General features: G+C 43.1%; 1 protein-coding gene across 1 annotated transcript; it reads right to left on the bottom strand.

Annotated features, from left to right (window-relative positions):
* Positions 1-248: 248 nt before the first annotated feature.
* Positions 249-8,522, bottom strand: LOC127484969 (protein shisa-2 homolog). Its single transcript, XM_051827749.2, has 3 exons — positions 8,022-8,522; positions 1,509-1,726; positions 249-743 (listed from the first exon to the last, which is right to left on the bottom strand). The coding sequence occupies exons 1-3, from the start codon at positions 8,320-8,322 to the stop codon at positions 732-734; spliced, it is 531 nt and encodes a 176-aa protein (XP_051683709.1). The 5' UTR covers positions 8,323-8,522; the 3' UTR covers positions 249-731.
* Positions 8,523-15,348: the final 6,826 nt, after the last annotated feature.

The raw sequence follows: 15,348 nt of genomic DNA, 5'->3' as shown, positions 1-15,348 counted from the left end.
GATTCTAACGTGCAGTCAGGACTAATCACTACCTTAGATGGAAATGAAAAAGAAACCCACTATCTGATCTACCTTCCCATTTTGACAGGTAGAGGAATTGAAGGCTAGAGTGGTGAAGTGGTTTTCCCAAGGTCACACAGAAAGCTTCTTACAAGGCCTACCTCTGAAAAATGATAATCAGAATCTGTGAATGTTACTGAGAAAATCACCACACTGGTGGTAGACAAATCAACATGAAAGAAGGTGAATGGCATGCACGTTGGTTTTATTTAACTTAAATTCAGTTGCTGCAGTGACTTTTCAAATATCTGATCTATACTAAACTAATGATCACCTCTGGGTCCCTGAGGTCTCAGACTCAGGTTTCATTGGTTCCAGGGCTAGAAGAAGCTATTCATGAGGGAATTAAGAATAGTTCTCCCCCACCTGATTATCTGGTGCCATAGTTTTTCATTAGCGATTGTAAAAACACTTGAATATTAAACCATTTCAATGACTCTGGAGAGACTCTGCATGTTTACCTCTTGCAAAGTATTCTGGATTAATTATATCTCAGAGGTCATACTGTCCATTAGCACTCGCAGCCTTCAGTTCTTCAAGAAAGAACAATGAATCCTTTTCCATTGCCTTTAAAAGTCACAACCGGCAGTCCTTTTATAGAAATCTTACTTTCTCTTGTGAAGTGCAGGTTCAGTCTTCATTGACCTCTAGCTGTCTTTAAAATTCTCCGTTCAATACTGGCCCTAAAAAGGAGGCAATACATATGCATGTATATATGCATGTATTTCTTGCTGACAGTTAAAGTCCCACAGCTCCCAGAGTGAGCTGAATCCCCAAATTCTGTCATCTATCTTGTAGGAATCCAGGCTCCAAATGGGAGCTTAAATGGCTAACACTGCAGTGAACATTACAAGCACAAGTAAAATATCACCTTTTTATCAATTTCCTTCAGCATATAAACACAAGACGCATCTTTAATGCATTCAGAAACCTTAAGACCACCTTGAGACTGATGACAACATTTCCACTATAGACATAATTTTCCCAATTCATCAGCTAAATGATACTGCTTTTAAATGAAACCCTTCCTCTTTATGAGAAAGCAATGGCAGCTGCCACAGTGCACTGTTACTAAAAACTAGGCAGAAGAGACACTCATCTATCTGAAAGGCAACTCATTTTTTTAGAAAACAGAAAATCATCTTCAGTAACTGAGCTTTTTTCCCTTCATTTGCTTGGTGCTTCCTTCAACAACAATGAGCTTCAGGATACAGCAAGGGGTCCTGGAATGATGTACCTAGGGGGTATATAGCAGAGGCTGGCCCATAAGAAATTGCACCAGCCAGTAGGGGAGCAGGGGCTACAACAATAGCTGTACTGGGAGTTAGGAGTGGTATCTGGGAGGGCCCGAGCGAGGGCCAGTGGAGAGGCCTAGTGACTGAGGTAGGGATGGTAAGGATGGTGCTCTCTGGGTATTCGTGAGTGGTAAAAGGCAGGACAGGGCTCACGTCAGGTTTGGAGTGAAGCAGTGGGCCTTCTGAGGCGTTTATTCTGGAGTTGGGAATAGAGCTTTGCACAGTAGGTTCAGGACTCTGAGGTGCAGCGCAGAGTTCCTCCCTTCTCTGAGACCGAAGGCACCGGAAGCAAGCAATACCAGCGAGGATTCCCAAGAGGATGAAAGTGACAAAGGTGCCACCCACGATCACTAAGGGCAGGTAGATGGATCCTAGGATGAAGAGGGGAGAGAAGAAAGAGTTAGGTAGTTACAAGATGTGAGGTCTACTGCTACTGTAGACATTTTATACCCTTTGCAACACCCAGAGCATATACCAATGCAGAAAATTTTCTTTAGGAGCTTGCACTGAACTTGTCCAGGCAGGAAAGATAGTAGATCTATAGATGACACACTAAGGCCTTTTGAATAAAGAGGAATGAATCTCAGTGTAGGTAGGTCTGAGGTAATACATGTGCTTAGGGAAAAGTTATCCAAATGATATTTATGAATCTGTGATCTATGGCTTACCAGTAATCACCAAGGGAAAGGGGTAAACAGTTGTTATGGACTGAAGCCATCTGCCTTGTAGCCCTAAAGAGGAAATGCTGTACAGAACCTCTCACAGGAAGAATATCATATCCCAAAAGACCACAGTACCTCCTTTGAAAGCCAATATGTTAAGTGGAAACAACACTTGATAATAGCAGCCACAAGTGCTGTGTCCTACTCATTGACTGAGTCACTTAAAAACAACGTGGCCTTGAGCAAACCAATTAACATCTCTGAACTGCAGTTTATTCCTCAGTAAAATTGGGATAATGCCTACTTCATATTAAAGGATCTGAGATATGTGAAAGCATTTATGAACTATGGAGTGTCCTGAAAATATAAGGGCTTTTTCCCTCCATTTTTGGGGTGCATGAGATGAGCTTCTCATTGCTAAGAATGGGGACAAGGAAATAAAAAAAGGGAAGTGTATTCCTTTTAGTCTTGACTACCAAAAAGATCAGAGCTAAAGTTCAGGTACCCTGAATATAATAGTCTAGGTTTTTCAATACATTATTTTCCAATTCTATCTATATTTTGATCTTCTTCTTTAACAAAAAATGAAAATGAAAGATAATCTTATTGCATAAAAGATGTGGTGCCTGACCCTGAAAATAATATGCTCAGTTCCTGTCCCTATCCCTCAAGAGAAATGTGATTTGACACATGGAGCCTTTGAGAAGAGCAGTAAAAATCAACAAAGGGCTGAAGTTTTTCTGCCAAGACAAAAATGACATACTCAACAACTAAGGACTCTAGTCTGGATAAATGTGTGTTGTGGGATTAAAATCTTCAAACAGGGCCAGTATTCTGTCACAGTGGGTTAAGCTGTCACCTGCAAAGCCAGCATATCACATCAGAGTGCTAGTGCTGGTTCTGTCATAGTTGCTTCACTTCTGATCCAGCTTCCTGGATTGGGCTCCTGCTACTCATGTTGGAGACCAGGATGGAGTTCCTGGCTATTTTGGACATTTGAGGAGTGAGCCAGTGGCTGGAAGAGTCTCTCTCAATCTCTCTCTCTCTCTCTCTCTCTCTCTCTCTCTCTTTCTCCATCTTTCTCTCCCTCCCTCCATTCCTCCCTCCCTCCTTCTACCTCTCTGTCACTCTGCCTTTCAAATAAGTAAATAATCTTTTTTAAAAATAAAATAAAATCCTAAAATTAATAAGCATCTGAAAAAAAGGACTTATCTCCTCATGGAGCATTAGAATTCCTCACACTCAGAAAATATTCACTTTGCGATTGGCATTGTGGCACAGCTGGTCAAGCCACTGCCTACAATACCAGCATCCCATACTGGAGTGCTGGGTCAAGTCCCAGCAGCTCTACTTCCTATCCAGCTCCCTGCTAAAGCACTTGGGAAAGCAGCAAATGATGGGCTCCTGCCACCCATGTGGGAAAACCAGAAGGAGTTCCTGGCTCTTGACTTTGGTTTGGCCCAGCCCGGGACAGCTATTTGGAGAGTGAACCAGCAAGTAGAAGAGCTTGCTCTCTCTCTCTCTCTCTCTCTCTCTCTCTTTCCCTCTCTCCCTCTCTCCCTCTCTCCCTCTCTGACTTTCAAATAAAATGAATATTTTAAAAAAGTGAATGTGTATGTATCAGACTTGGAGGTCATCTTGTCTTATGAGATACTGCAGAAGTAAGATTTTGTAAAGCAGTCCCATAACAGGTTGTGAAGAGAAGAGTGAATTCTCCAGGGACAAAGCTCACATTTGGGCTTTGCCCTGGGAAAGGCTGCTTAGTCCTTAGGCCTCTGATCCCACATGCCAGATCTTTCTGGAGCCTGGGACTCACCCATAATGGTCAATCTGATGATACAGTCCACTGTTGAATCAGAGATAAGAGAGATATGAGCCCTGTCCTGCAAGGAGATCTAACCAACTGGAAAAGATGACTCAAAAACAAGCAAGAAAAAAAAAAAAAAAAAAAAAAAAAAAAAAAAAAAAAACAAGCAAGTACAATTGTGACATAAGCAGGCATAATGTGCAAAGGTATAATGGGAAATGTGAGTAGGCAGTTCTATCTGGGCTAAGGTGCATTTCCCAGAGTACAGTGCAGTTTTCAAAGGAAGAAAAATGTCAATGTTAGGAGTCAGAGTTAGTAAAGACAGAAGCGAAGCTATTCTACACATACATTGGGGAAAACACAGTAAATGGAAATTTGTGTGTAGGGCTGGGTTTTAAAGAATTCCTGAAGTAACAGCAAAATGAGGAACATTGCTAAAAAGGGAACAAAATGATAAAGTATAACATAGAACAGCATAGTGGTTTAAGGAAGCTACAAATAAGTTGCTATTGCTAACACAATGTCTAGAGTTTCAAAATATTTTTGTAGGAACTACATTTACATGGCTCAAAAATGAAAATGATAAATAATGTGATATAATTGAGAAGTCTTGTCCCTACCTTTGTATCTGACCATACAGTGTCACCTTGAAACACCCCCCTCAAAGATACCTGTTTTATTTATGTTCTGTGTATGTATCCCAGCAATGTTCCTGTATGAAAACACAGGCAAATGCAAATTATACTCTCACAGCCACCCCCTCCACAATAGGTAGCACATATTGTTTCATCCTTTGCTTTTTTCTACCAAACAATACATCCTGGAAATCTTTGCATATCAGTTCACAGAGAACTTCTTCAATCCTTTTTTTTGGGGGGGTGGGGAGGGAGATGTATAATGTGCCATTGTGTCTCTGTAACATAATTTATTTAATCTGTACCATACTGATACTTGCTTTGTTTCTGAAATTTTCCCATCATCTGTTAATTCCTTCAACAACCTAGGTGCTGTAATTATACCATATTATAAGTAAAGAACCTGGGGTTTAGAAAGGAGAAATAAACTTCTGATGGTGTCCATTGCTTGCTAGTAGTATAGTAGTTACTGAAACCCAAGCTGGTCCATTTGGAATTTAAACCAGAAACCACACTCTTCTAGCTGACACCTCCCTTGAATTAGATTGATTTATCGATCCATAAGACCAGACCACCAAAGCATGCTGAACTCATTGGAAATGAATGCAAGTGAAATTTATTTTATCTAAAATATTAACATGAGTTTAAATATATATATACAATGCAGAAGTACTGTAAATGGTAAACATTGTGCAAGAATTCTTGACCACTCTGGCAGCTGTGCTGGAAAAGCCACTAAGTTAGGAGATCTATTACTTATCAGTAAATGTGAGAACCACATGAATTAGTGATTATCAAACTTCTTCAGAAACTGTAAATACCCTACCCTCATATGACATGGTTTTATCAGCCCAATATTCCAAGAGCAATGGCTGTAAACCCTTTTAAAAACCTCTAAGTATCTATAGCAATTAAGAAGGACTCCAGATTAGGGCTCTTTTAGAGAGGTAACAGCAACTTGCAGAGTATTATTTGAGTTGTACCAGGCAGGCACCCCTCCCCAAAGCAATATCATTTTTACTACCTGCTATTGTTCCTGAAATGTTTCCTGTAAATATTTAAGCCTTGAAGAAAAATATCTGTAGCTTATACCATCATAAAAGTTATGACAATTGAGAATAAAGCCATGAAGAAATGGGATAGATGATTGCTTTGTAGTGGGAGGTAAGACCAATTTGATAAATATTTCTAAAGTATGTATATGCCAGGCACTGTGCTCCTCCATATTATAGGAAGTGCAAAGTTAAATAAGGCACTGTTATTGTCTCAGTCCAGTGGATATCCGTAAACAAGTCAATCTGCTAGAAAGTGTGATGCCAGATCTCCGTTACTTTTCTCTATTGACTCTTGAGAGACAATAGAGGCAATAGAAATTCCACACAAAAGGAAAAAAGGCAAGAGAGTAAGAAAAGAGAAGGTACATTCTGGAAGAGCTAGGGACTGAGAGGGAAAATAAGAAATAAGAAGGCCTTTTTTTTTTTTTTGACAGGCAGAGTGGACAGTGAGAGAGAGAGAGAGAGAGAAAGGTCTTCCTTTTGCTGTTGGTTCACCCTCCAATGGCCGCCGCGGCCAGCGCGGTGTGGCCAGCGCATCGCGCTGATCCAAAGCCAGGAGCCAGGTGCTTCTCCTGGTCTCCCATGGGGTGCAGGGCCCACGGACTTGGGCCATCCTCCACTGCACTCCCTAGCCATAGCAGAGAGCTGGCCTGGAAGAGGGGCAACCGGGACAGAATCTGGCGCCCTGACCAGAACTAGAACCTTGGTTCCCGCTGCCGCAAGGCAGAGGATTAGCCTATTGAGCTGCGGCGCCGGCCCAAGAAGGCCTTCTTTAAAAAAATTATTTATTTGAAATGCAGAGTGGCAGAAAGGAAGAGACAGAGATCTTTAATCTGCTGTTTCACTCCCCCAAATGATCTTAACAACTGAGGTTAGGCTAGGCCAAAGCTCAGAGACAAGAATCCCATCCTGGTCTCCCACGTGGATTGGGCAGGGGCTCAAACACTTGGGCCATCTGCTGCTACCTTCCCCATTACATTAGCAGGAAGCTGGATGGGACGCAGAGCAGCTGGGACTGGAACCAGCACTCTGATATAGGATGTCAGCATTGCATATAGAGGCTTAACCCACTGAGCCACAATGCCAGCCCCCAGAAAGTGCTTCTTGATACTCTGGCTAGAGAAGCTATGCAGACTGCTCTGCAGGCTTCTAAATGAGCGCTTCTGCCCTGATCTGTGGGTTACAGGAGGGATCTTCCTCCACTGCAGAAGTGTCCCTGAATATGGAGCTCAGTCAGCTAAGCAAGAAATTTATAGTAGACCCCTAGGGAACACCAGTGGGCTGGGGAAACAGTATCACATATATTTAAAATATGCATAAGAGGTCTTCAAAAACTCCATGGAAAATGTGTACTATGAAAAAAAACTATGCATTTTAATTTCGTTTTCCATAAACTTTTGAAGTACCCATGTATGTGCTCTACAGAATTGCACTGTCTCCTTTCATTACCCATCCAGCAAGGCAGAGGTTAGACTTGTTTACTGCAGGCCATATGTGGCTGTGGCCCACTGACCTAGGTCTCCTGGTCCTTTTCAGTAATTTGGGTGGGCCTAAACCCTAATATCTGGGGACTGGAGCAGTGAAGTCTCTACAAAGAGGCTATGTTGTGCTGGAGGAAATCTGACATGCAGCCCCCTGGTGCCTCAGTGGTGGTAATTTTCCTGGCTAAAGCCAGCATAGGCCCAAAGGAATTCAGTGTTTTCAGGACAGCCTTGGGTTTGGGAACTAGGAGGAACTGCTTTGCAGGTGTCCTAAGACTTCCAGGCTACTTGGGGGCAAAGAAAGGAGCCCAAGATGGGGGGAGGAGGGCCCAAGGTGAGTCCAGCAGCACCACAGGGTTTTGTCCTCAAGAAAAATGATCCTACAAAGTGCTTTAAAGAAATGAGGGCCACAGAACCCTTTTCCCCCATGTCCTACCCCTGCAAAATTTTCCCACAACCCTCCCTTCCCACAGAGATCCCCAAAAGGAAAGGGGATAAAGCAATAGTTTTCAGCATGAGGTCTGCTGGCTGCAAAGGGGTGGGTGCTCAATGAATTTTTGTCGGATGAATAAATAAATGATACTTTTTCTGTACCAAACTGAAACCACTCAGGAAGACACCGTAGTGAATGAGAGGGGTTTTATGAAGAGTTGTTTCCCCAGCTCAGGTGAGGGTGAACTGTGGGAGGACTCTGAACCCCTGCCTGACAAGCAATGAAAGCTGAAAGCAAAATAATGAGGCAAAGGGTCTTTGGGTCTAATTTCCCAAGTTAGACCAAGGTTGCTGGGTTCAAAACCAACCTGAAACCCACTCATCTCAAGTATAACAAGTCTCATGTACTTCCTAGGAATCAGCAGCAGGACAATGGGCAAGCAGGTTCTAAGAAACAAACAGCCTGACATGAAACCACAGTTAGGATGGGGTGGAAGTAGGATTCCAACATAGATCGTCTGACCCTCGATATATCCATCTCCCTCATCCCACCTGTCCAACTCCCCTCTGCTGCCCGTTCAGCTCTGGGATTACCTTCTGGAGGTGGGAGCACAGCCTCTGTGGAGTCCCAGGGCGCATCCTCTGGACACTGGCCCTGATCCAGCCGAGCCTCAGGGATGGCACAGCAGTAGCGCAGAGAACAGGTCCCACAGCAGAAAGTAGCAGTGGGCTTATCATATCCCTCTGGACACTGGAAGCCTCCATGCCATAGCCGAGTGCTGTCCATCCAGTGGTGGCAGAACTCACCCTGGGGCCTGGCACCTCTGGGCATAGCTAGCAACAATGCACTGGCACGGAGAAACAGCCCCAAACCTGACCACTGAGGCATCCCCATAACAAGTGCCTTAGACACGCTTCCCAGACATATGGTTCTGCTCTGACAGCACTGTCTTGCCACCCACAAGCCACAGCTTGTCTTGCTTAGAAGCTCAGGGCAGGTCCCAGGTGGCTCCTTCCTGAGAGGCCTGAGCTGCTCATCCTGTTCTCCCCCTCCTCCTGCCCCCACCGTGCCCAGGCCACCTGCTGCCTCCAGCCGGAATCTCAGAGACTGGGTTTCTGCCCACTGCCCTCCCTCTCCCTCCTCTTGCTGGCTGCCTCCTTTTCTTCCCACCAGCACAGGCCAAAGGATTGTGTACGTGCTCCTGTGGAAATTGCTGGGAACCTAACAGTTGATACTAGAACAACAAATATTTTTTTGCATATTATGAGACCTATAATGTGAATTGAAATTCACTTTCAAATTCTTTAAAATTGGGAATTGGAGTAAATAACCTCTAAAGTCTTCTTCAGCTCAAATGCATGGGATTTAGGGATTCATTCAGCAGTAAAATGCACAGTAACAAAAATTCCTCACCTGTTCTTTTTGTGACCCTCACTTCCTGCTCCTCTTTCCATGACTCAGCATCCCAGGTTCTGTTCCCTCAAGACTCCCTCTAGCCTCTCTCTCTTTCCACTAGAGTTACTTCTAGACTCTTGCCTTTCTAACCCTTCCCCATCCACTATGAACACACACACACACACATACACACACACCTTAATCCTTACACAGCTCCTATCATAAACACTAATGTTTGTTGAGTGTCTTTTAGATAATAACACTATATTACTTCATTGATATAATAAACCCCTACTTTCCCTAATTTTCTTGGGACCCAGTTGTATTGGGGGGGGGTTTGTGGGCTGCTTATTTCAGTTTTTACCAAGAAATTGAAACTGTATCTCTTTTTCATCCATTGCCCTAAGTGAAACTATATCAATTTTTCTTCCGGATTTACAGCTTCTGTAACAATGTCACCAAGCAATGTAGTACTGGCAGTTTCCAAAGCACCTTCACATCAGTTAACTCTCTCTTTTTTAAATATTTATTTATTTATTTTAAAGGCAGAGTTATACAGAGGCAGAGGAAGATAAAGAAAGAGAGAGAGGTCCTCATTCTGCTGGTCCACTCTCCAAATGGCCACAACAGCCAGAGCTGGGCCGATATGAAGCCAGGAGCCAGGAGCTTCTTCCAGGTCTTCCACATGGGTGTAGGGGCCCAAGGATTTGGGCCATCTTCTGCTTTTACAGGCCATAGCAGAGAGCTGGACCAGAAGTGGAGTTTCCAGGACTTGAACCAACATCCATATGGGATGCTGGCACAGCAGGCAGTGGCTCTACCCTCCACGCCACAGTGCCGGCCCCCGCATCAGTTTTCTCTTGCAGTCCTTACAACAACGCTGTGAGGTAAGTGAACTTCCACTTTGCAGCTGAGAAAACTGAGACTTACAGACATTGTAGCCTTCCCAGACTCCCACAAGCAGAAGTGACAGAGCCAGGATTCATCCAGGCCTGCCTGATTGATCAAAAGAACAGAACAGAAAGTTCAGAAGTTGATGCAAATACATATAGGAATGTAGTACATGGTAAAGATGGTATTTCAATTCACTACAGAGAAAGGATGGATTACTCAATAAATGTATTGAGACAACTGAGAAGCTATCTGGAGAAAAAAAAAGAGAGCTGTTTCCCTACCTCATATCTCACATCAAAATAATGTCCATATGTATCAATGAGTTAAATATAAAAAAGATTATGAAAGAAAATATTACATACATTTTTAAAGATTTTATTTATTTGAGAGGTAGAGTTACAGAAAGAGAGAGGGCGAGACAGAGAGAAAAGCCTTCCATTTGCTGATTCACTCCCCAAATGGCCACAATGGCCAGAGCTGGGCCGATCCAAAGCCAGGAGCCAGGGCTTCTTTCAGGTCTCCCTTGTGTGTGCAGAGGCCCAAGCACTTTGGCCATCTTCTACTGCTTTCCCAGGCCACAGCAGAGAGCTGGATCGGAAGAGGAGCAGCCAGGACATGCACCAGTACCTATATGGGATGCTGGCAGTGCAGGCCAAGACTTAGCCCACTGTACCACAGTTTCAGCCCCATGGATAGTGTGGTTTTTTTTTTTTTACAGGCAGAGTGGACAGTGAGAGAGAGAGACAGAGAGAAAGGTCTTCCTTTGCCGTTGGTTCACCCTCCAATGGCCGCCGCGGCCAGCACACTGTGGCCGGCGCACCACGCTGATCCGAAGGCAGGAGCCAGGTGCTTCTCCTGGTCTCCCATGGGGTGCAGGGCCCAAGCACTTGGGCCATCCTCCACTGCACTCCCTGGCCATAGCAGAGAGCTGGCCTGGAAGAGGGGCAACCGGGACAGAATCCAGCGCCCCAACCGGGACTAGAACCCGGTGTGCTGGCGCCACCAGGTGGAGGATTAACCTATTGAGCCGCGGCGCCGGCGCCCCATGGATAGTTTAACAATCTTTCTAACAATAACATATAATCCAGAAGCCACAGAGAAATAAAGGATAAACTTGATATATCAAATTCAACTTTCTGCATAACAAAAGGCAAAATGGAGCCATAAATATTTGTCCTTCCTATCACAAAGGGCTAATTTATTTGGTGGCATGCATTTGGTACAGCAGTTAAGCTGTCACTTGTGACTCCTGCATCCCATATGAGCAAGTCCAGGCTATGTGATTCCTATCATAACCTCTTACTAATGCAGATGGTGAGAGGCAGCTGATTATGGCCCAACTACTTGGGTCACTGCCACCCATGTGGGAAATCTGGATTTCTAGGCTCATGGCTTCCACCTGGCCCAGGCCTGGCTATTGCAGGCCTTTAGGGGAGTGAACCAGTAGATGGAAGATCTCTCCTTGTTTATCTGTTTCCTTCTCCCTCTCCCTGTCTCTCTGCCTTTCAAATCAAATGAAAATAAACAAAATTTAAAATAAGTATAAAAAACAGAAAAACTCTTACAACCTGATATGATAAGACAAAAAACTCAGTGACCCAAAATTGGCAAAGTATTTGAATACACCTTTATATATATATATATATATATATATTCTTTTATATACATATAAAAGGAAATACAAGGGGCCTGCATTGTGGCACAGCAGGTTGGGCTCCAGCCTGCAACACCAGCACCCCATATCAAAACAGCACTGGTTTCAGTGAGTCCTGGCTGCTCCACTTCTGATCCAGCACCCTGTTAACATGCCTGGGAAAGCAGCAGAAGATGGCCCAAGTCCTTGGGCACCTGCACATACGTGGGAGACCTGGATTGAGTTTCAGGCTCCTGGTTTCGGAGTGGAGGTTGCCACCATCGTGGGATTGAACAAGTGGATGGAAGATCTCCCTCTCTATATAACTCTACCTTTCAAATAAATAAATAAATTTTTTTTTAAAAAATGAAATACATTCTTGATTTTTTTTTATTTTTTTAACTTTTATTTAATAAATATAAATTTCCAAAGTACAGCTTATGGATTACAATGGCCTCTCTCTTTCTGTAACTCTGTCTTTCAAATAAATAAATAAATCATCTCTTTTTTTAAACAAACAAAAAAAGCAAGAATCAGAAGAGCATGTGCAGGTATGCTACATGTGTGTGAAGATTCAAGAAACCCTTAACAGTAATTTCCCAAAGGACTGTGAATTTGGAGGTTCAAAACCAGGGGAGGAAGGCACACATTCTCTTCATTATATAAGTTTTTGTAACTTGCATTTTTATTGGTAGTTATTAGCTACTCAAAAATATAAACTGAAATCTAGGGATGGCTTACCAGGAGACTGCAAATATTTTTCTCTCCACACTATAGTGAATCTCAAAATCCCCACTTCACTCACTCCTGGCCCACTGGATGAATGTACCCTTTAACTTGAAAAATCACACACACACACACACACACACACACACACACAGAGAGAGAGTTCAAAATGCATGTGTGCTGAATCCCATTGGCCCAGATTTATGCTCTCTAGCTCTTCTGTATTTCTCTTCATCTCTTACTAGGGTAATCTGCATTTGCTTACTATGTGGCTTTGTCAATCTTTATGTCATTTTCCTGCTGTGTGTTTCTTTCAGAAACTCTGGGCAGTAGGAGGCAGAAGCGGTGCCTCTTTAAATAGAACTTTGTCTCTCTCAGGGTAAGAGAAAGCAGCCACATTTGGGAGTCAGAAGATTTGAGATGGTGAGTCCTTTCCCATTCCTGGATGTCAGAAGTTCCATGGGCTCCACATTCCATGTGAGGAGATGCATTGACAATTCCCACCTTGCTAACTGCTTGGCACCCAGGCAATAGTATCATATTCATTGAGTGCTTACTCTGTGCTAGGCACTTCAAATACATTATCTTTATAACAGAATGATATGAGGTTCATAGTATTATCCCAACTTTACACATGAGGTAAAGATGCTCAGACTCAAAAATCACTTTCCTAAGGTCACACAGCTAGCCTGTAGCACTGCTGAGTATTAAGTCAGCTCTATCTGACTCTATAGTCAAAATTCTTTTCCTCTCTACCTCAGTCCTCAAATTTCACTCTAAAGGCAAATTGTATGGGTAGAGTCTTTCCTGAGCCCTGCCAATTCTAGCTCTAAAATGCAGGATTCTACCGTCTTCCTGCAGAGATCCAGCCAACAAGCTCTTTCCCAACTCCTCCTTCTGCTTTGGGGCAACCTCTGAAACCTCTGAAAGAGGTTCAGTCTCTTCTTCATTCCTCATCATTTAAATAGATTTAGCCATAATTATGCTCTGTCTTCCACATGGGATCTTGAGAGAATCCCTTGACAAACTTTTTGGGAAATTGTTTCGGAAAATGTTAAGCAGTGGACTCTTGTTGACACTTTTCTGACTTTTCCTGCTTTTTCATCTCGCCTTCCACTGGGAAAATGTTGTATTCTGGACTTGTCCTCCCTCTGCTGGCCTGATAGCAACATAGCTTTTGCTGCTGTTTAGATTCTTGTGGTATGGTAAGGGGGTTGGTTAAAAGAACTCTCAGCCTGTATTTTACATTGACACAAAGTTTTGTAATTCCTTGAAAGGCAATACTCTCCTAATAATCACTAGGTGTTGACACAGAGAAAAATCCTGTGCCAGCCATTGCAATAAAGAAAAAGATTTGGTTTCTGTTAAAGATCACTTTGCAAAGGCAGTTCCAACTTGTGCAAATAATTATTTCTTATGCAAATCTAATGAAAAAATTTGGATCACCTCCAAGGACTGCTGACAAGATCACTTTTTCCCCATGTAACTCAGCTGCATTATCCTAAATATGGTTTTGAGACAAAATATTTAAGAACCACTTGCAAGAAGTATTGGCATTACATTTCAATGTCTTTGTATTTACAGGGGACACCCTGCTCCCAGAGCTATTTCTGGGTTAATTGGATCTTATAAATAGTTTCAGATTCATGAAGCAGCTGAAATGCCTTCAGAGGCCACAAAATGTTCACTGGCCTCAACCATCATTTTTCTAGTACATGTGTGTTCCATCGCCTTCCCAGCTCTTTCTACTGATCTCCAAAACTGTTTCTGTTCCCACTATGCATATTCTGTTTAAAGCCTTCTGTGACTTTCTTCCAACCTGTGCTGGACAATGCATGTGAAATCAGGAATATAAAACAAGTATATGTTGGTTTGAACCATAGGAAAATTTTTAGTATTTGACTTATATTGACCCAAAAAAAAACCATATGGTTTGATGTTATAATTGGAAGGTAAAACACATCTTAAAATAGAGTGGCAGTTTGTTACACCTTTCTTTTGTTAATATTAATAGGTCCTTTATTCATATAAAATTTTATGTGGAAGCCATACCTGAACAACATAAAAGAGAAGGCTTACTTTTATTGGAGCAATTGGGATCGGGGACCCTCATCTGCTTAACCCCTTTTCTCCTCCCAGACAGTCCCTGAGGCATCATCATTAATCCTGAGGTTTCCTGGAATATACTTCACAAACCACTTCAAACTTCACATGCAGAGGATTCTAAGGAGAAGGAAGTCACTTAGCACTCAAGTTTTTAGGAAAAACTTCGTGAAAGAAGTGACACTTAAGTGTACCTTGAAGGATGAGGATAATCTAGGTCACTTGAGAAAGTAGTATATCAGGTAGGAAAACAGCATAAGCAAAATCATGAATATGGGTAGGTATGCCATTGTGAAAAGGTGGCCTTGATGGGAAGGGTGCAGTCTATTGTAATGTGTAGTGTAGAAGTAGTATGAAGGAATGCAGTGTTTTTCAAACTGTTCAGTGGAATTCTAGGGTTCTGGCTATGGAGCCAGGATACCTGGTTTGTTTTTTTTTTAATTTGTTTATTTGAAAGTCAGAGTTACACAGAGAGAGGAGAGGCAGAGAGAGAGAGAGAGAGAGAGAGAGAGATCTTCCATCCACTGGTTCACTCCCCAATTGACCAAAACAGACAACAGCCAGAGCTGTGCCGATCCAAAGCCAGGAGCCAGAGCTTCTTCCAGGTCTCCCACATGGGTGCAGGGGCCAAGAACTTGGGCCATCTTTTTTAAAGATTTATTTTATTTATTTGAAAGACAGAGTTACAGTGACAACAGTGACAAGTAGAGACAGAGGGAGAGGTCTTCCGTTCTCTGGTTCACTCCCCAGATGGCTGCAACGGCCAGAGCTGCACCGATCCAAAGCCAGGATCCAGGAGCTTCTTCCAGGTCTCCCACGTGGGTGCAGGGGCCCATGGACTTGGGCCATCTTCTACTGCTATCCCAGGCCATAACAGAGAGCTGGATCAGAAGAGGAGCAGCCGGGACTACAACTGGCACCCATACGGGATGCTGGCACTTCAGGCCAGGGTATTAACCCGCTGTGCCACAGCACCGGCCCTGCTGCCTGGGTTTTAATTCCAGTTCCATCTCTTACTATATCTGTGATCATGAGCAAGTATTGTAATTTCTCTGAGCCTCAATTTTCTCATATGAAAAATGGGGATAATAACAGTTCCTACCTCATATGGCTTTTGTGAGCATTAAATGAGTTAATACACAAGAAATGTTTAACTCAATGCCAGCCAC

This window comes from Oryctolagus cuniculus, chromosome X, assembly GCF_964237555.1.
Source record: "Oryctolagus cuniculus chromosome X, mOryCun1.1, whole genome shotgun sequence".
Taxonomy (NCBI): domain Eukaryota; kingdom Metazoa; phylum Chordata; class Mammalia; order Lagomorpha; family Leporidae; genus Oryctolagus; species Oryctolagus cuniculus.
The sequence above is the reverse complement of the archived record's forward strand: the minus strand, read 5'-3'. Positions and strand labels throughout refer to the sequence as shown.

Bases quoted from the DNA above. Each gene is read 5' to 3' on its own strand.
- LOC127484969 (XM_051827749.2), bottom strand. From the start codon at position 8,322: ATGGGGATGCCTCAGTGGTCAGGTTTGGGGCTGTTTCTCCGTGCCAGT. The intron at 1,727-8,021 runs GTAATCCCAGAG...TCTTCATCCTAG, and splicing joins TGTGCTCCCACCTCCAGAAG to GATCCATCTACCTGCCCTTA.